Source organism: Ovis canadensis, chromosome 24 (genome assembly GCF_042477335.2).
Source record: "Ovis canadensis isolate MfBH-ARS-UI-01 breed Bighorn chromosome 24, ARS-UI_OviCan_v2, whole genome shotgun sequence".
Taxonomy (NCBI): domain Eukaryota; kingdom Metazoa; phylum Chordata; class Mammalia; order Artiodactyla; family Bovidae; genus Ovis; species Ovis canadensis.
In genome coordinates this window covers 19,178,514-19,199,844 of record NC_091268.1, presented here as the reverse complement: position 1 = coordinate 19,199,844, position 21,331 = coordinate 19,178,514, and the positions used below count along the sequence as shown (strand labels likewise).

At 45.7% G+C, this 21,331-nt stretch overlaps 1 protein-coding gene across 4 annotated transcripts in view; it reads right to left on the bottom strand.

Moving 5' to 3' along the window:
- UBN1 (ubinuclein 1) overlaps positions 1 to 21,331 on the bottom strand; it is a 32,980-nt gene that overhangs the window by 9,192 nt on the left and 2,457 nt on the right. For 2 of the 4 annotated variants that reach the window (XM_069570671.1, XM_069570673.1), the window contains exons 2-12: positions 18,648 to 18,935; positions 15,649 to 15,735; positions 14,989 to 15,084; positions 14,496 to 14,630; positions 13,704 to 13,807; positions 12,607 to 13,045; positions 5,984 to 6,054; positions 4,677 to 4,806; positions 4,365 to 4,486; positions 4,100 to 4,228; positions 3,773 to 3,916 (exon numbers count right to left, since the gene is read on the bottom strand). In XM_069570671.1, the coding sequence (XP_069426772.1) occupies positions 3,773 to 3,916; positions 4,100 to 4,228; positions 4,365 to 4,486; positions 4,677 to 4,806; positions 5,984 to 6,054; positions 12,607 to 13,045; positions 13,704 to 13,807; positions 14,496 to 14,630; positions 14,989 to 15,084; positions 15,649 to 15,735; positions 18,648 to 18,896 (1,706 nt within the window). In that variant the 5' untranslated portion in view covers positions 18,897 to 18,935. The remainder of the gene's footprint in view (positions 1 to 3,772; positions 3,917 to 4,099; positions 4,229 to 4,364; positions 4,487 to 4,676; positions 4,807 to 5,983; positions 6,055 to 12,606; positions 13,046 to 13,703; positions 13,808 to 14,495; positions 14,631 to 14,988; positions 15,085 to 15,648; positions 15,736 to 18,647; positions 18,936 to 21,331) is intronic. The other 2 variants (XM_069570672.1, XM_069570674.1) reach the window with 1 other exon arrangement.

Genomic DNA, 21,331 nt, shown 5'->3' with positions numbered 1-21,331 from the left:
TGTCTCTGAGAAAAGTCCAAATGGCAGATACCCCAGAAAAAAAACAAAGAACCTGAAACAGGACAATGAAGATGATCGAGACTGAGGAGCAGAAAGACAAGACTGAAGAAAAGTAATCAGTCTGAAGGACCCATGGGACCATCAAGCGCGCGCGCGCGCACACACACCCTCACAGCACGCACGTCCCCAGAAGACAGAGAAAGGGGCCCAGAAGAGTGAAGAAATAACGGCTGAAACTTTCCAAATGTGAAAACAGACAATGTAAGCGTAAATATGTGAATATAAATATCCAAGAAGTGCAAAGAACTCCACATAAGTTGAACCCAAGAGACCCACACCAAACACACGATAATCAAACTTTCAAAGGCCAGCGACGAAGGCAGAATACTGACAGCGCCCAGAGACCACTGCAGCATCACCCACGAGGGTCCTCAATAAAGTCACCAGCAGGCTTCTCACCAGAAACTCTGGCAGCCAGAGACAGGGGGCTGACACAGTCAAAGTCTCAAGTAAAAACAGTGTCAACCAGGAACCCTGTATCTGACGGAACTGACCCTCAAGAGTGGGGGAGATGTACATCAACTATACTTCAATCAAAGAGTGGAGGATATCCCCAGGTAAGATAAAAGCTGAAGGTGTTAATGATCAAAAAATCTATCCTGTAAAAAATGCTCATGGGCCCTGAGGGTGAAATGAAAAGACAGCACCTCAAAGTTACATGCACAAATAAAGATCTCAGAAAGGTGAATAGACAAAGACCACTATAGAAGCCAGCATCATTATAACAATGGTGTGTAATCATACTTTTTAAAGTATGATTTAAGAGACTAATACTAATTTAAAAGCTAGTAAATATTATTATGACTTTGGTTGGTAACTCTAAATCTTGTCTTCTACATAATTTAAGAGGCATTTTTAAAACTATTAGTTTATGTTTTAGGGCACACAATGTATAAAAATGTACTTCTGTGACAGCAGCAGAGCTGTATGGGGGCAGAGTTTTTAGATGTTAATCAACTTACAGAAGTATTAGCAACTACTTTAAAAAATAACAATTCAACACTCTAATCAAAAGGCAGAGACTGGCAGAATAAATAAAAAACATGATCTGATCTAACTACATGCTGTCTGTTGCAGCTGCAGTGCTGTGGTCAATTGTGTCCGACCTGGTGCGACCCCATGGACTGTAGCCCACCAGGCTCCCTCGTACGTGGGATTTCCAGGCAAGCTACAAGAGCCAAAGACAAGAAGAGATTGAAAATAAAAGGACTGGAAAAGGTACTCCATGCAAAAATAACCAAGAGAGCAGAGGCAGCTATATTAACATCAGACAAAACAGACTTTAACTCGAGAAAGGTTACAAGAGATATAGAAAGCTATTACATATTAATAAAAGGTTCAGTACAGCAAGAAGACATAGCGATTATAAACATTCATGCACCTGACAAACCTTTAAAATATATGAAGCAAATACTGATGGAACGGAAGAAACAGTTTCACAATAAAAGCTGGAGATTTCAGTACCTCTGCACAAGAGAGAATAATGAGACAGAAGATAAAGCAACAGAGGACTTCACACAATAAACCAATTAGATATAACAGAGAGACACTTTCTCATTTGCACATGGGACATTTTCTAGGATAGATCATATATTAGGCCACAAAGGAACTCTCGGTAGATTTTAAAAGACAGATACCATACAAAGTATCTTCTCTGATCACAAGGGAAAGAAGTTAGAAATCAGTAACAAAAGGAAAACTGGAAAACAAAATTGTAAGAAAAAGGCAGATACATTAGACAAAACAACTTTTAACAACATACTTTTAAACGATCAATGGATCAAAGAAGAAATCACAAAGACAATTAGACAATTAGAAAATACTTAAAAAAACAAATGAAAATGAAAATACAACATACCAAAATCTATAGGACAAAGTGAAAAGTGGTGCTGAGAGAGGAAATCTTTAGGTATAACTGCTTACATTAAGAAACAAGGAAAAAAAAAAAAGAAAAGAAACAAGGAAGGTCCTGAATTTTATAAGGAACAGAAAAAAGAAGAACTAAACCTAAAGCCAGCAGAATGAAGGCTATATTAATAATAAAGACTAGAGAAGAAATAAGCAAAACAGAGAATAAACAATTATAGGCCTATTTAGACTTCCTATTTTTTTCTGATTTAGTCTTGGTAAGTTTTGTCCATTGGACAAAACTTTTCTAGAAACTTGTCCATTTCATCTATGTTGAAAGACACTTATCCATAGAGTAAAAAGGCAATCCAGAGAACAAAGAAATATTGGAAAATTATGTATGTGATAAGGGATTAATATCCAGAATACATAGTGAACTCTTAAAACTTAGCAACAAAAAAGCACACCAATTTAAAAATGGTCAAAAGACTTGAATAAACACATCTCCAAAGATGATATGCAAATATACAGTTAGTACGTGAAAAGATGCTCAATATCACTAATCACTAGCAAAGTGAACTATGGGGCACCACCTCATATTCATCAGGATGCTTACTACCAAAAAAACAACAACAACTGTTGGTGGGGATGTGGAGAAAGTGGAACCTTGTGCACTGCTGGTGGAAATGTAAAAAGATAACAGCTATCATGAAAAACACTACGGTGGTGCCTCAAAGTTAAATACATCGTCATACAATCCAGCAATTCCAGTTCTAGGTGTACATGAAAAAGAGCTGAAAGCAGGGTCTCACAGAGATGTCTGTATGTCCACGTCCACAGCAGCATTATTCACAATAGCTTAAATGTGGAAGCAACACCAAGTATCATTGATAGACGGACGGATAAGCAAAATGTATATATACAGGAGAATATTATTCAGCTTTAAAAAGGAAGTTAGTTCTGATCCATGCTATAACCGATGAACCTTGAGGACATTATGCTGAGTGCAGTAAGCCAGACACAAAGACACTTTGTATGAGTCCACTGATACGAGGTACTTAGAGTAGTCACAACCAGAGTAGAATGGCGGCCTCCAGGTCTGCGGGGAGGGGAAACGCACAGTTGGTGCTGCTGCACAAACATGTCAGTGTGTCTAACACCACGGAACTGTGCCCTGAAAGATGCTAAAGTTTACATTAAGCATATTTTACCACTCCTCATCCCCAAAATTTTTTTTAAAAAACACTAGTTATAGGAAACTTTCTCTGTCTATTGCAGATACAGTCCATTCATGGAAAGCTATGTAACACAAAGTAGCCTGTTACAAAAGTCTGGCACTTGGCTCTAAGAAGTAGTCACTCCTGCCAGTTTCAAATAAGAATTCTGTTCAGAAAATTAGAATGTTCCTGACATGCACCTGCCTCCCAACTTCCAGTAGGTGCCATTACGTCACAACGGAAAAGGGCATACAGCCATAGAACTTTAGTGGGATAAAGAATGACAAAGACAGAATCCCACAAACAACTCCCTCTTCCCAGGGAGACAGAGAAGCCCCTAGCTTCTCAGGTGAGATGATAGTCCAATCCATTAGCCTGTGACTCCGAGGGTGGGGCTCTGGTGGCCTGGCACAGAAGAATCACTCAAAACATCTCTTTACCACAGGATTGGGCTTCCCCTGTAGCTCAGCTGGTCAAGAATCCCCCTGCAATGTGGGAGACCTGGGTTCGATCCCTGGGTTGGGAAGATAACCTGGAAAAGGGAAAGGCTACCCACTCCAGTATTCTGGCCTGAAGAATTCCACGGTCCGCAAAAATGCTCCACCCTAAGGTCACACTGACTACACTGGCTGCCCACGGGCCCTCACCTGGCCTGCATCCAGCCTTTGGGCCAGAGAGGTTTGACCTCGGCATCCAGAAACGCCTTCACGTAGTCCTCCCAGGACTGGACCTTGCTCTTCTCCAGGTCAAAGCTCTCCAGTTTGATCTTCACCACCTGACAGAGCAGCTCCCTGCACAGCGGGCAGAAGTCACAACCTTTAAACCACCCGAACGCTTCTTCAAGGTTTCAATCATGTGCTTTCAGCAGCCCTCATTAAAGAAAAAGGTTCTAACCCTCATCAGAAACACAGGAACATGCTCAGACACTGGCCCCACAAACCCTCCACTGAGGCAAGGTCCCAGTTTGGGCACACCTGATTTCATCACTCCACTGGAACTTCTTCCGGGGTCCCATTATCCTCCGGCCCCCTTTCTCTTCATCTTCCTCCTCATCAGAACAGACCCGTTCTCTCTGCTCCTTGTCCTTCTCCTCTTCCAGCATCCTAGAGAGTGGGAAGAATTAGGCGGGACCCTAAGGTCACCACAGACCCGCTTCCTCCTGCCTACCGCCCCCCTCTCCAGCCCCCATGACGTCTCAGGAGAGGTGAGGATGCTGAAGGCAGCGAGGGGCGCACTTACTTGGCGGCCTTGGCTTGCGTGTGGGCCTGGCACTCGCCCTGGTACTTGGCCATCTGCTCCGGCATGGCCCTGCCAATGGCTTCCTTAAGTTTCTGGAGTGGCTCCTTCAGACGCCCACCCTGCTAAGAGCAAGACCAGTCATGAGTCTGGTTTACATGTCACTTTTTAGACTGAGGACACGCTCTAAGCATAGCCGACCGCAGAGAGGCCGTGCAGCAGCGGGTCGCGCAGCAGCAGCCGCAGCAACTGTGAGCGTGTGCCACCCTCTCCACTGGGCCCGAAGCCACAGGGCTCCCCTGCAAGATTACCCACCTGCTCACAGAGGTGCAGTTTTCGTGCGCGCTTGACCAAGGTGTCTTTGCTGCAGGGCAGGAAGGAAGCAAGGTAGGCATACACTCCAGAACGGGTCTGGCTGCTCAGCTCCCGGGTTTGCGCCTCTATGCTGAAGAACAGAGCACAGTTACCCACCGCAGCACCTCTCATCTGCAGGAGCCAAGAGTGGGCCAAGCCTTATCTCGCCAGTCACACAGCATCACAGAGCAGCCAGCACAACAAACCTGACGAACTTGACTAGGCAGAGTGCACCACGGTTCTCAGGTCAAAGACAAGACTGAGTCAAAGGTGTCAAGAAAATCGAGTCTCCAAGAGTGCAAGCTCTGAAGTTCTAAGTTTCATAAACAAAGAAAGCATAAATGCTTTCAAGCTGGGAAGTAAGAGTTGCTTGGGATTGACAGTTTCCAGCAGAGCTTCCCCTTTTTCCCCCTACAGTTCCAAGTTCTGTCCCTGACTACACGGTCAAGGAAATTCTCACGCCTGCAGCGTCCCCACTGAGATGAGCAGAATGCGGTCTGTCTTCCATCCCTTGAGCTCCCTGGATCTGGCACACTCCAGGGCACGAACCCCTCACCTGTGCAGACCCTCAGGTGCTCCCTGACCCAAAGGGCCAATCTCCCTCTGTCCTGGCCAGGCAAGGTCCTTCGCTAGAATATCCCCTGGTCTTAACTACAGGTTTCACACATGCAAAACCCTCAGCAGTTGCATAATCAGCTTCCTCTGGTACATGACGCAACCAGGAAAGAAAATGGCAAAGCTGGAGGGCCAGATACAAAGAATCTGGCTCGGATTTGTATGTGTGGGTTTTGGCTTTTTTTTTCTTCTTTTTAATCCAATTCAGACAGTAGGGCGTCCCAGAGGCTGGAGTGTGTGAGATGCGGAGTGGGAGGGTGAGCACTGGCCTCGGAGCACAAGTGCGACTAGGAGGACGACCAGGCTCGCCGAGGAGCGCTCCTGAGGGCAGGGCCCGGGCCTGCACCGAGCTATCTCTCCCCCTCCTCAGAGACGGGCAGGCAGCACGACACCCTCCCCAGCACGCTGTGACGAAGACACAGAGTCCCAACAGCGTCTGCTGCCTCAGGTTAGGATGGTCTAGCAGTTTCTAGAGACAAACAACTGATGTCCCCGCCCCTGACCTCTATTTAAAAAAACCACAATAAAGCAATAGAAACCAACTTTTAAAAATCTCATCGGGGCTTTCTTTTCCCTCAGTTGTACTCCCACCTCCCCAGGCCTGCTGAGCCCTGCATGGTAACAGCAAATGCAAAGAAGCGGAGGATACTCACTCTAGGAGGATGCCGTCAGTGTCCCGGGTGAAGAACTTCTGCCTGCCCTCTCCCTCCGCGGCTCTGGCAGCCTGGCCCACAGCAGACAAGGACAGCCATTAGTGCCTGGCCCCGCACCGCCCGCACACCCACCCACAGGCCTAGAGAACTCCGGATGACAGGCCCGCGCTGAGCCCTGCCCCGCTCAATCCTAATCCAGACTAAGTTCGCCTATGACCGCTGCATGCTCCCCAAGTGGCGCGTCCAGCTCTCTTCACAGGCTGCTGCAGAATCTACGGACAGACAGTCCGTTCTTCCCAGGACTTGACCCAACCATCGTGTAAGAGGGCTGAGCCTTATGTGAAGAAAATTAGTCAAGGGACTCGTGAATCTGATTCACCAGCGAGCGAGCTCCTCAGCCTGGCACTCTAGCATCTAAACGGCGAGCTGTGTTTTCCAGACCATCTACAGCACAAAACAGTCACGAACGTCAACAAACCTGCAATATCTGAAGGCCTTTATTCACCAAAATAGTATTAGTAACAATAATAATGTGCTGCTTCAGCATTTAGAAACCATAATTCTTTGACAATTCATAATCTATTTAGTGTATGCTATCACAAACTCTATTACTCAGACCAGTGGAATGACTAACCCACCTGACGACCTACTAACACAGATATAGCAGGCTGCTACAGTGCTGTGCTTCCCATGAGCGCACAGTTAACAAGAGCCTGGCTGGCCACCCTGGAGACCCCTGAAGCAATCACAGGAGGCAGCCAAGCCACCAAAAGCACAAGAGAGGAAAGCAGCACGCAAAGGTCTGGACCAGGGGTTCTCTATTTGGCCACGTGCACCTAGCGGCCTTCCGCACCCTAGACGCATCCCATCGGAATCTCCCGGGAAGGCCTGTGTTCCTTAAAAGAGGCCCCAGGATTAGGACCCACCAAAATCACTCTGGTGACGAGCATGTAGAGGATCAAGAACCACTGACCCACACCCAAGAGGTTCCTGGTTCAAAGTCAGCTGCTCAGTCGTGTCCGACTCTTTGTGACCCGTGGACTGCAGCCCACCCGGCTCCTCTGTCCATGGGATTCTCCAGGCAAGAATACTGGAGTGGGCTGCCACTCCCTCCTCCAGGGGATCTTCCTGACCCAGGGATCGAACCAGCATCTCCTGCATCGCAGGCAGATTCTTTACTGTCTAAGCCACCAAGGAAGTTCACTGGTCCAAAGGCTTTAGGCAAAATAAAATGTCAGGCTCGACATATAATACTGATCGTAAATAGAGACAATGAGGTGATTGTCTACAGTGAAATGATCAGTCCTGATCAACCCTTGGGAACACCAACCTTTCTCTAGCCCCTTAGGCCTTCCCCTCACCACATCCTCTGAGTCCTGTTCTGACCTCCTAGCTCTATCCTGTCTCCTCCACTAGCTCTCAGCTGCAGGCGCGCTCCCAAGTTCCATCGAGAGACCTCTTCCCCCAACAATGTCTCCCCCTCAGCTTCAAAATAACACGTATGCACAAAATAACAAACACAACCTAAACGTCTATCCTCAGCTCTGGACCAGAACTATCAATTATCTCCCTGAATGAATGACCCTGGAGTAGACAAATCAAGTTGTCCGAAATCTAAACCACTCCTTTCTGCTCTTCCTCCCAAGTCCCTACTTCTAACAACAGCACCTCACCCTTCTTAAATCCTCTCACTTTTCTTTAGAGCGCTTCGGGAGGCCTTCCTGAGCCTAGAATCAAACCCAAACTCCTCCACCTGGCAGTCAGGGTTCTCCAGGACATGGCCTCACCATCCTTTCCAGCCCCCACCTCCCACCACATACCAGATGTCCCTGTTATCCAACACGTTGCCTGTTCTCAGCCCTGTGCCCTGGCTTACCAGAAGGCCATGTCACCCGAGAGGCTGGCCAAGCCTGCTGCTTCCAGTCCTATCCCTACGGGCCCTCAAGAGCCCCTTTCCCTTCCTTAAGTTTGGCAGTCCACTGGACCATCCTGTTGGCCACCCAATCATGACAGCTTATTTCACCCTGCTCTGTCCCACAGCCCGTTGTTTACATGGCTACCACTCTGTACAACAAGCTCGTGGAGAACGTGAACTGAATCTTACTCATCAACATGTTTCCCACAGCGGCCCATCACCTAATAGCTACTGAGTAAAAGTCAGCTGAGTGGGCGATGAATGAACACACAAATGAACAGATTATCACTGCAAGGATGAAAACTAAAAGGAAGAAAAGCTCAGTACCGGACAAAACTTGCAAAGGATGTGAAAAAATTTATTTAGCTCGGCTAGGGGAGGGGCAGAGGCCGGAGATGGCTGGCAGAGAGGAAAGAAGAGAGGGCAACACTGGCGTCACCTGTTACGCTTTATGCTGTCAGGGAGTTTGGAATTCCCCTGTGGCACCTTTAATGTACTGGGATTGTGACTTCAGTTTGAGAAAAAAAAAATGGAGTCATTCTCTCAACTTAGAGACTGCTGGTTACAGGGCTTCTCGGGTGGCGCTAGGGGTAAAGAACCCATCTGCCAATGAGGGAGATGTAAGAGACATGGGTTCGATCCCAGGGTCAGGAAGATTCCCTGGAGGAGGGCACAGCAACCCACTCCAGTGTTCCTGCCTGGAGAATCCGATGGACAGAGGAGCCTGGCGGGCTACAGTCCATGTGTGCTGTGCACAGGCTCACAGAGTCAGACTCGACTGACATGACTTAGCACACTGCTAGCTGTAAGATGCAGAAGCACCTTTAGATTAATTAAACCTAATTAACATGCACTTCAAATGCCTGTTTGTCAGACCCAGCAACACCTCAGGCTTCCAATTCTTGTTTGTTTTTGGCCGCACTGTGCGGCTGGTGGGATCCTAGTTCCCTGACCAGGGACTGAACCCAGGCCCCTGACAGTGAAAGCAAGGAGTCCCAACCACTGAGCCACAAGGGAATTCCCTCCAATCAAATTTTTAGATATCAGCCATTTCAGAAGCTTTCTGGCTATATAATTTTTTTTTTCCTGACGCCTTCTGAATCATGCACAACAGTATCTCTGAGGATCTGGCTTTATGCTGAAGCAGTCAAGGGCTGCATTTTTAAATAAATCTAAATAAAAGAGCCACTGACTATGTAGTTGATAGTTTGCCAGGAAGAACTGAGATCCCACAACCCTAATGAGAAACACCCTTGCTGGAGGCGGTTGTATGAATCAGTTAAATCAATCACTCTGAGATTAGCTAGGAAATGAAATAAACCCAGACAGCCAGATCACGCTGATTTACAATAGTTCCAAGAGCCTTTTAATGAGCTCTTTATTCATTATTAAGAAGAGCCACTTCTAGCCTTTCAGCACCTAGATCACAACTTTATATACTGTACCTGCTTTTGCCGAATAGAGTGAAATCTGGTATGATTTTCTTGACAAAGACCAAAGCAGTTTGTTTGTTCTTAGGGTGCACCGCAAGGCGTGCAGGATTTTAGCTCCCCGACCAGGGGTCAAACCTGTGCCCCCTGCACTGCAAGTACAGAGTTTTAACCACAGGACCACGAGGGAGGTCTCAAAGTTGTTTTTTCCTATCTTATTTTCTGTGAATCGGTGTCTCTCTAGTTTTGCAATGCAAGGGTTCTAACTGTACAGAAGGGTAAGCACTGAGCAGGTAGAAGGGTGGGCAACATGTGTCTCCATTTCTTTTCTATTTTTAGTATCACTATCCTTTCCATTTTATGCTTGAATGAAGAGAAAACAGACACGGGTCATCTGCACGGAGCAGGGTGAGTAGCTGCCAAACTCTATCAAGACAGTTACATATCAAGGGGCAACGTTACCTGAGCTTTCCAACCAGCAAGACAAAAGACACAACCAACACATATTAGGAGAAGACAGACAGGGGCAAGGCCTTCAGGTCAAACCATGGGCTCCCTGGGGCCCGTGAACAGGCACAGCAGAGGGGAGCAGAAAGCGGAAAGTGGGCTCACAGCGCTGGAGCGCTCCCTCTCAGAATCTCTCCTTCACACATGGACACTTTCAAATATATTTTTCGAAGTTTTAAGAATAACACCTAGTTAGAAGACAAATCTTATTTTCGCTTCCAACTGCAAAACATTTTTCCCTGGGAGACTGATGCACATCACGTTAGAATCTGCTTCAGTACCATGGGGGACTGCAAATAGGACCACGGACTCTTCCCGTCCCGGGACGGGGTGTCCCCATGGGAGGGGGCCGCTAGCTGGTAACTTGCTTTCCCAACACAGTGTAGCAGAGGTGCACACCACCTCAAAGGCTAGAGCATGAGGGTCTTCTGGCTTCCACCTTCACCCTCTTGAGATACTACCCCGAGACTGTCCTGCCCAGAATGAGACGGGAGAGGCCCTGTGGTCCTAGCTATCCCAAGGCCCAGCTATCTCACCAGCTGAAGGCAGCCCCGAGAGCCACCACATGTGTGGGGTGGGGTAGGGTGGGTTTAGACACAGTAGAAACTGATACATGCACCCCCTAGGGCCAAGATTTAAAATCTCAACAAAGCACCACAAAAACAAAGCGACGAGAAAAAAAAGGAAAAGAAGGGAGTGAAAACTAAAGGGAGAAACATAAACACTGCCAGCGTTAGTTAGATGCATCAAGCTTGATTTAAATAGAAAAATAATGTCCAGTTCAAGAGCTAGGACGAGGCTTCTTATTAATGATCCAAAGATCCCCGTGTGACTCTTGAAAATCATGTGTCATTTCTGTGTACACAGGCGTCTTTCCCTGGGAGGAACCTCTGCCAGCAGACTCTCACAGCAGGGCCTGGGGATAGAGCGCCTGTGCACACGTGCAGGCGGCGCCAAGTGCCCCCAGCACCAGGAGCCTTCACAGTGGCATTAAGTCACTTTCTAAAATAAGCCTTCTTGTTCATGCAATCATTAAAAATAATGAGGGCTTTATAATGATATTTATTAAGTGAAAAGAGCAGAAAACAATTATTCATGACTATAATTACAACTGCATAAAAACATATACACAGAGGCTAGAAAAGAAAGTGAGTTGAAAATAGTTTTCAGAGCGGCAGGATTTTCCCAATTTCCCAAGTTTCCTAATGCTGCCATTGAAGGGCCAGGTGATTGGCTGAAGTAACAGTTTCACACGTGAATATATGTTCAAGCCAGTACAGTGACGTACAGTCACCACCTCCTCAGCAGGACCTGAGCCTACCTTACCTACGGGCTCCTGACTTGCCTGCATCACGCCTGAAAGACGACCGAGACTCGGCAATTCCCGAGGAAGGAGAGCCTGCTCGGCATCCACCTGATGGGCTCCACAGAGTAAGGTTTTCTCAAATCATGACCCAACGCTGTTCCATATGGAGCCGCTTTGTTTCCACCAGACTTGTCCATCCTTCCCAAGAAAATGTAATACTGAGTCTCAGTTATCAGACTGGGACACCCCCGCACTGGCAGCAGGGACGCACCCAGAGCCACTTTAACTTTCCTCTAAGGAATGACTGGCCTCTGCCACACACGTCTGACCTGACTCAAGGCTTTCAGAAGCTACAGGATAATCTGATTACATACCACAAGACTGAAAAGGGGTAATATTTTTTTTTTAACATATATTCTGAGAGCAAGCACAGGACAATAAGCTCATACACACCAAGTTCAGATTTAACTACTTCTACCTTAACATCCTGTTAAGACAGACCCTGAATCCTGACAGGGCATAATTCATTTAAATGGGTACATTCAAACAACACTGTGCTCATTCCACAAGGATGAACAGAGCTCTGAATAAGACGTCTGAATTATTTCACATGCCTTGATCAAGTATTTTTTGCAAGTGAGAAAATCATTTGCAGAAGTGGTTAACGTTTTATCCTGCCCTGGTCCTAGTGTATATGAGGACTAGTATACACAACAGAGATTCTGAAACACTGAGAGTCACTGGTTTGAAACCTAAGCTATGGAGTATAAGTGCCCCCAGGGCTGTCACAGTCAGGATGTCCAAGGTGAAATGGTATTTTAACTGAAATACACTGTAACTAATGACCCGTGCTTGGCTTAGCATGGGTATTCACGGACCGTGGAGTTTACAGCCTTTAGTGCTCTAGTACTAGCTCAACTCCCCATCCCCAGGGGGAAAACAGGAGGAATGGCTGCTATTTTCCGAAGACCGTTATTGCTTTTAATGTGGGGCTGTTGGACAGCACTTATGGTTCAGCTCTTCTTACTTATCACCATTCCAGATTCCTATAATCACTACCTAACACTAAACCCAGTGGCAACTAAGCATATGCCCCACGCCCAACATGTCTGCAAACTTCTATGAATGTTCAAAACCTCCAGATTACTAAAGAGATGGATCTCTGCCCCAGCTGCCTACTGCCAACATGAATATATGTCACACAAAAGGAAAGAGACTCTGACAGGCACAAAGGAGAGAAAAATCTCTCCAGAAGCAAATTTTCCAGACGTGAAGGAATCACGAAAGGACAGGCAGAGCTGACCCTGTGCCCTTGCTTGGGGTGGGAAGAAAGCCTGGAAAAGCAGACACTAGGAGCGCCCACTGACTAAGGGTTGCTCTGGGCCATGAGCTGCAAATGGTTCGGGACCAGCAACGATCCGCCCAATCGCTTCCAGGAGAGCCCAGCCACTCCATGTCACCATACCTGAGCCAGCTCCTTAACGCGCTTCTCCAGGGGTGCAGGCAGGCCTTCGGGAAGGGAAGAGGGCTGCCTGAATTCCTGGTCCAGTCCCACCCCAAGGGAATCGCTTTCATCATCCATATCGCGGAAGGGGCTTCCTTCTGGAGACTCACTGAGCAGCTGCTCCAAGTCCAAATCCGTCAGCGAGTCCATGGCGGTGGCCGCCTGCAGCAAGTCATTGTCAGAGGCAGAGCCGAAGAGCGAGAGCAAAGGGTCGGAGGTGCCTTCCAATTCCCGCAAGCCCTGAGCTTCTGCTGATGACACTGCTATGGGCTTATGTTCTTCGTCCCTCTTTCTCTGAGCCTCTTTCTCCTTTTGGAATTTCTTCAGCATCTCTTTAACACTCAAAGCCCCAGAATACTTCTTTTTCTTCTTCTCCTTACTGGCATTGAGGGCTGTAAAGCTGCAAGTAAAAGGGAGAAGTTGGTTACTAAGATTGCAGGACCCCTTGCGAGGGAAATTTCCAGAGGGGCTTTAGCCCCACTCCCAGCACAAAGGTCTCCGGGAACCTCAGCCACAAGTCCACCCCGTCACTCCTCCTCCCTCCTCTTGGCACATGGAGCTCCTCCTTGCTGGGACCGAAGCTTGAGACTGAATACAGGTTAGCAAAACAGTAACACAAAATGCTAAACATCCGATGGGTTTTTTAAAACCACTGCCAGGCTGAAACAAAAGGTTGGAAAAACAGGAGGGGCAAGAAAAGACATTTAAAGGGAGAAAGCAGGAGCAGCAGCAACTTGGAGGGCAGCTGGGGTGAGACCGAGTGAGGCTGAGGAAGCAGGACTGGAGAAGACAAAGGGGACAAAGACAGAGGAGACCGGGGGCAGAGGAGGGTGCTCAGGAGAACAGGAACGGCAGCAGCCACACAGTGACAGAGAGACCCGCCAACACTGACGCGGGACAGAGCGCACTCTGATGCCCGGCACACAGACTGAGGGCCCCGACAAGGCCGTGCGGCACCGTGAGGCCCGCGGCCCCGCGAGGCTGTGAGGAGGTGGGTGCGCGGCCCGGCGGCCCTGACGGTGCCAAGTCCTCCTAGCAAAGAAGCTGCTGCCTCTCACCCGGCTTTGGAAAACTTGGACTTTTTCGATTTCTTCTCCTTGTCATAAGTGTCATCTTTTTTCTTCTTCTTTATCTTCTCACCACCTTCCTTCAACTTCCGCTTCTGAGAATTAAAGACAAGGCACAGTTACACGGCTCCCTAGCTCTGGGAGCAAGTGCACCACGCAGCACTGGCCTTCTCCGCCCAGGCTACATCCTGAGAGCTGTCTTACTTCCTCCACGAACACAGGATTTCAGCTCAGTCCTTGGACCACAGACCTGCAGGTCAGGACAACATTCCCACTGACAGCGGCTCCTAGGAAACCCGGGCCAGAGGCAACAGAGGCCCTTCTGCAGCCTGAACCATTTCTGTTTTAAAATGAGCTGTGTGGGGGCCTACCTCGCATTTTAAACACCCAGGCAGTCATAGATAGCTTTCAAAATAAGCTTATCTTAGGGCTAACTCATTTTCGTTGGGGTGAAGTCCTCTAATGTCCACAGATGAGATAGAGTAAGCTGGTGCACACGTCCCTCACTCCACACCCGTCACTGCCCTCGTCCCCGCCCTGGGGCCACCTCGAGGAGCGAGTCCCCGCCGAGCCTGCTGGGACACAGGCACGGACACAATGACGGAGCCTCCAGGGTCACGGCACACGTGTGTGAAGGGAGCCGCCAACCTCGGCACAGCTGATGCCTCTCCGCCACTCTCCTGAGCCATCCTAAACCGCACAGATTCAGGCAAGTCACCTACTGATCTCATAAAGTCACGTCAAAAAGCACTTCTGAAGTCCAAAAGCGAGCAATGTTCTAACCTTGGGAGATTTTTTCTTCTTTTCCTTAATGAAGTCATCCTCAGACTCTGACGCTTGTCTAAACTGCAGGGTTCCCGAGTTAATGTAAAATCCTCCATACTTCGTAGTCAAAGAAGCAGGAACAAGCTCATCGTACTGAAGGGGGAAAACAAACTTGGATCAGCTCCAAAGTCTGTGCTACGTCCACAGGTGCAGAGTGCATCTTGACAGAACAGATGTGACTCTGTTCCTCTGTCACATTTCAGACAGCATACTAAGGTATGCTTCAGGTCAGTCACCAATGTCCACGTTAGGAGGTGTTTTGCACAGATCTGATCACCATATTCGGAGAGGGAACCAAGGCCCAGATCAAGGTGTCACTTCCGGTCCCTTCAGAGCAGCTCTTTCCACTGAAAGGGCACACCCACTGCCTCCACCCCCAGCTCCAGGCACTGTCAGTAGGGGCCTGGGTGACGCACTTCTGGTGGTTTCAGTGGTTTCATTAAGTACTCACCGCCTCAGAGTTATCAATGAAGGAATCAGACTCGTCATAACCATAACCCATATCAATCAAGTCCTGGATTCGGTCTTTTCTACGTTTCTTTCCACCCTAAAATTTAAAACAGATCACATGCTTGTTTTTATACTTGTGATAGGAACATATAACACAAGATCTAAACTTTACACAAATTTTCAGGCCCAGGGTCACAGGACTTTTTTGTTTTTAATACACAGAATTAATTGTTGCCTTGAACTCCAAAAGCTAATGACTAAAGGTTATAAAACACTGGACCAGTCTCTTACACACATCCCCCAAAACCTTGTTCCCTGAAGACCTTTCAAAATAGGACAGATTTGTAAATGCATACAGTGGCCTAAGACTGAAGAAAGAACTAAATGGTCTCATATGCCTTGCATCAAAACACTTATTCTCAGGATAAATTCTACGGGTAAAACCCTCTTAATGTTTATTCATCCATTTAGCTGCACACGAGTTCCTGCCATACACACTTTCTGTACCTTACTGCATTTAATCACTTCATTCTGTTCTCCCCAAGCTCTACACTCGTGTCACACTAGTGTTGATTGGATAAACCACTAAAGGAGTATGAAAATGTCTGAAAACCTCTCCCACCCAACAAGGTTTTTCTGTTGCCCAAGAGAGAAATCTTACATATTTTTCTTCAAATTTCCTAGCCAGGGCCTCCACTTTATGCCTTTCCTTTTCTTCATCGTTGAAAGGATCCAAGAGATCTTTCTTCTGTAAAGAGACCATTCCACAGAAACAAGATTCACAAAAACGTTCCCACAAAGCTATTCATTGTACCTTCATTGACTCCACACTGATAAACTATATAATAAAAACAGCTTTTTCAGAAAAGACAAGGGAAATACATATCACCTTCCCATCCGTGTTTACCTTACTTGTTTGAAAGTAAAATTTCCATTCATGAGGCTCAACAGAACTTGATTAAATATCTACAATCACCCACTGAAGTACTAGGTCCTATAGTGCTCCAAATATGGCAAAGGCAGTTTAGTCAGGGGATGCTCACCCCCGCGTAAGACTGTGTTCCAGTATAACTGGTTTCCTTTGTAATACTAAAAATTATTTTATGCATTTAAAAACATTATTCTAAGAAAAGGTCCAAAGGCTTCACCCAGACTTGCAAAGCAGCCACTGGCTCAGAAAGGCTAAGAACCCACTGAGCACAGAACAAGCTCCTGACAGCTGTTCAACCTTACTGGTTAGAAGAGTGCTATGAACTTATTCTTCTCTCAGTGCTGTCAATAGTCAAACCCAAGTTCGTGACATTCCTTTTCCTTGGAAGCCTATCTTGAAGGATCAATAATCTCCCTTCCCTCCCAATCTCAATACTATCTCCAGATATTTTCAAGTAGTTTTCCAAAGTTTATACTGCATAAACCTTTCTATTTTTCCTCAAATTTTCCAGAGTTGGACCTTAAGCTTCCATGACAAGGAATCTTAATTTTAATAAAAGACTTCTGTATCAAATACACTTAAGACTTTGGAGTCTTAAAAAAACACCAAGACTGGACTTTTCCTTCTTCTACAATGATCACATATAACCTAAGTGGTTCAACTAATTTTAAGAAACCCCGCTCGTCTGGAGCAGCACTGGATTTAATGTCCACTTCTTAATGCCCTGCAAGCAGCAGTCATCCACTATTTCCTGAATGCATGAAGGTCTGCCTCTGTCTACACACAGCATCTGGAATGTAAGCTCCTTTCTGCCCAAGCCCTCCAGGGGCTATATTCGCACCAGACTTAACAATTACCACACTGTGACTCCTGTTACTTGTGTGGGTGTAATTCTCCTAAAACATCTACAAGAATGCAAAGTTCCTTTGAGGTTGGGACAGCAGCCTCCCCACCTTCACTCAGTCCTCAGCATTCTAAGCACAGTGCCTTCACATTCTAAGACACACGTGCTAAGTGAGTTAATATATAAATGTGTCAGATTACATTGTGCTTTGAACACTGCAGAGTAGACAGGGTAATTTAGGAGTTCTGAACCTGATGCCAGAAGTGAATCCCCTCAAATTGGATCCGAAGTTCTCTGTGTAAGACCCAAGCATTTTTCTGCAGTTGAGGAGGGCATCTGAACCCCACAAAAGGTGAAATCAGAGAACTGGAGTTCTAATCTCAGTTGACCTACTGATTTAGTTTGAGCCCATAAATAAATAACCAATTCCTGCTACTTTCTCTTCCTCTCAAGGAAGAGGATACTGTTCCTACTTTGGAGAAGAGTTGATGAATGGATGTGAAATTACTTTTTCTCAGCCTACCCACTGGCCCTCATACAACCTGGCACAGACTGAAATGGCTTTCATTCAATCAATCAGATCTTTATTAAAGAAACACATTTTTTTCTAAAAAAAGTGGATAGTCCTGCGGACCAAAGGCACCCCAAAGAGCACAACCATGGATCAGATGGAAGGAACATGGCCCAGAGGAGTCAGGCACCTGCATGATTTCTTCAACCCCAGACAGACACTGTGAGCCATGCCAGCCCAACCCCCATGTCCCTGGAGCCAGTCTAGAGACTGGAACGCTGCCAGCACAGGACCCTGCACACCTTTCCCACAGAGGCTGGCAGAGTACACAGGCTTACAGCAGGTGCTTACAATAAATGCTCCTGACCCAGCTCCTACTCAGACTGCAGGGTTCCACTGACACGAAAAACAGAAAATGCAAAGCTGATCTCAACTATCAGAAATCAGGACAGCTGTCTCCCTCGAGGGCTGAGGCAGTATCTGAGGAAGGAAGAAGAAGGGCTTCTGTTGGCCCCCAAATGTTGTATTTTGTAATCTAGGTGCAGGTTACGGGGTGTTCGTGGACAGTCCATCAAGTTGTGCATTTATCACATGTCCGCTTTCATTATGCACATAATTCAGTTTAAAAGTTTATAAAAAATTGTGCAATGTTAATGAATTGCCAAAACATCAGTAATAACTGAAGCTGGGTAATGGGCACATGGGGGTTTATTATATTATTCTCTCCACACTGTACATGTTTGCAACATTGCATACTAAAAACGTAAAACAAGTCTGCCAGGAAAATAAACAGATCATTTAAACAACATTTTAAGAAATCAAGCTGATTATCAAAAGCCATAAAGGCTGCCCATTTCTGGCAGGGGGAAAAAAACTTCAACAATCCCAACAAAAACAAAACCCACAAAAATAGGTTTCTATCCATCCAAGTAAAGAAACTATCCAGAATATTACTGTGCTTAGAAGAGCAGAGCAGTCTGTGTCTTTGTCTGCCCTTGTATTAGACACAATGAGATTCCCTTGGAAAAGAGAAATGCCCAGCATGAAATTCCAGCTCTGGAAAAGGCAGGGACTAGTCACACTAAGACGCAACACTTATAGCCTTGGCATGAAAAAATCTGGTGTTTATTCATATTAATTAGCCATCATACAAATTAGCCTTGGATGTGACCATACATTTTCTCTAGCATAAATAAGGAAAATGGTTCTAGAAAGAATTCTAACCCTTCCCTCCAGAGGCAAAACTGGCAGACCATGAGCTTGCTTTGAGGGGGAGGCCAAGCCTCTGTATGCTGCTTCCACCCTCTGGAACCCTTCCAGCACACACTACCCTGAGCATCAGATCCGCAGAGCGCGCTGGGGATGACGGTGTACCTTGTCTGCAGGCTGAAGTCCTTTCACCTTCCCTCGTAAGTTCTTCACCAGCTCTGGGTAGAAGAACTCTGGGCAACGTTTGTGATCCGGCTCAAAGAGGGTGAGTGTGATCCGAACAGCGGCCGCAGCCGGCTCCGAGTCCTGATGCTGCTCTGCTCCCCCAACTTCCTCTTTTCGGGATTTCTTCAAAAACGCAGGATTCAAAGAACCTGGGAGAGAGGTGAACTGGACCCTGTGGGGCTCCGACATGGCTACCAGCAAGTCTTAGCGGGTGTCACTGCATGGCTTCTGTTGATATTGAAAACAAGAGCCAGGTCAAACCAAGACAGTAAAAATGGTGATTTTTTTCGTGTTTAGTTTTAAAATTGAAAAAAAAATTCACTGTCAAGAATCATCGTTAAATTTATCTTAATTACCATTTACTGCTTTTTTCTGCCTAAATATTATTTAAATATAAAAAACTTCATATAGATATGAAAAGCATCCCAAATCCTATACTCAGAGATAATCACAATTTAGCATACTTCCAGTCTTTCTGTCCAATGCATATTCACTAGATCCTTGACACTAGAGAACCCATGCTGATACAGCCTTAAAGAATCCTCAGAATTGCAAAGGAACATAGAGAAAATTGGTTTTCATTTAATTTATCCAACATACTTTTTTTAAAACTTTGGACTGAGAATAATCTCCTTCTTAAAACCTTTGTTTTCAGCACCAGCAGTTTACTTTTATGTAGCGCCATTCTTCACAAAGTTTTCATCAGTTCATAGAGGCTCTGCCCGCCCCAGGATAAGTTTAAGACCACTGTCTCAAGAGCAGTGTGGCTGGACTCACTTCCTCATACCAGTCTTCACTACCCAGACTTGGGCCTCAGCAAAGTGACAAATATCACAGGCCAAAGACCTTCCAGGGGCTTCCCCAGTGGCACTACTGGTAAAGAATCTGCCTGCTAATGCAGGAGACGAAAGACATGCAGTTTGATCCCTGAGTGGGGAAGATCCCTTGGAGAAGGAAATGGCAGCCACTCCAGTATCCTTAGCTGGAAAATCCCATGGACGAGGAGCCTGGCAGGCCACAGTCCATGGGGTCACAAAGAGTCAGAACGCCCGAGCATGCACACAGTATCCATATACATTACGTGTATGTGCACACATGCAGTATTCACTGTGACCATAAGACTGTGACCTATACAACCAGCTAAGGGAATAAAATATCTAAAAATGAAGAGTTAAAGTAATTCTAATCAGGAAGAAAAGCAACTGGCAGCAAAACAGGTTGGTTTTGGGCAGCAAAAAACCACCATGCACTAACATGTCAAAAAAATTCCCCTAAAAGAAACTTCAAGGGCTCCCACGACATCTGTGATGCACTGGATTATAGAAACAAATTCAAGGTGAAGACATAAAAGTACCCACTCATAAAAGCAGGCAAAGTCCCACCATATGAAGAGAATCTGCACATTAACCAATAGAGGATGCAGAAAGGTCAACTTAGAAGTGGTAACTAGGTCCCTGCCTGACCAGTAGGTAATTTAAAAATGTAACCTTATCTTGGCCCAAATTTTAGATAGTATGACCTCAGTCAATCTAATGGTTAAAAATGCATCTTGTGGTTGTTATTTTAATTTGAAATCCTTAGAAAAATATAAAATTGAAAGTCTGTTTTTAAAAGACCTGACTTACATCTTTAAGTTTATTAGACTTACAAGAGTTAAGTCCTGGAAAGATTTAACTTTAGGCTTACGAGTTCACTGTTTTAGAAGTTTTAGGTACTTGGGAGAACAAACATATAGAACTTTAAATGCAGTTTAAAACACTCAAAGAAATCTTAATTTTTTTAAAAGTTCATTGTTTATGAGAATTTAATCTATTAAACTTGAACTGTGGTGTTGGAGAAGAATCTTGAGAGAGTCCCTTGGACTGCAAGGAGATCCAACCAGTCCATCTTAAAGGAAATCAGTCCTGGGTCACCAGAAGGACTGATATTGAAGCTGAAATGCCGATATTTTGGCCACCTAATGTGAAGAGCTAACTCATTTGAAAAGACCCTGATGTTGGGAAAGATTGAAGGCAGGAGGAAAAGGGGACAACAGAGGATGAGATGGTTAGATGGCATCACTGACTCAATGAATATGAGTCTGGGTAAACTCCGGGAGTTGGTGACAACCTGGCATGCTGCGGTTCATGGGGTCACAGAGTTGGACACGACTGAGCGACTGAACTGAACTGAATCTATTAAACTAGTGCTTTAACTGAAACTTTGTCAAAAATCAAATTTTTTTTCAAATATTTGAAAAAATCTAAAATGTTTATTTTTATGTATACATTCTTAGATTTATAAACAAGATTTGTTGAAAAAGCTTAAGAGGCTTAAGTATTTAAACACTCAATTGTAAGAGTTGACTCTTAATTCTAAATAAAAGCAAAGTATTCTACAAACGAAAGCACCCCTCTTAAAAAACCTCAACCCAAGTTATCCAAGAAATTCAAGCCTCCTTTTGTATCTCAGATTATTCCAAGGAATGGTACTTTTTGTTGTTTCTATATACCCTCTCAATCATATTTTCAAAATGATTATTGGTGAAATTTAGAAAAACCCACCGAATATTGAATGCTAATTTTGTAATTAGTCTCTTCAATGAATTCCTAGCTATTTTAATGGTTTTCCCTTAACTCTGTTTT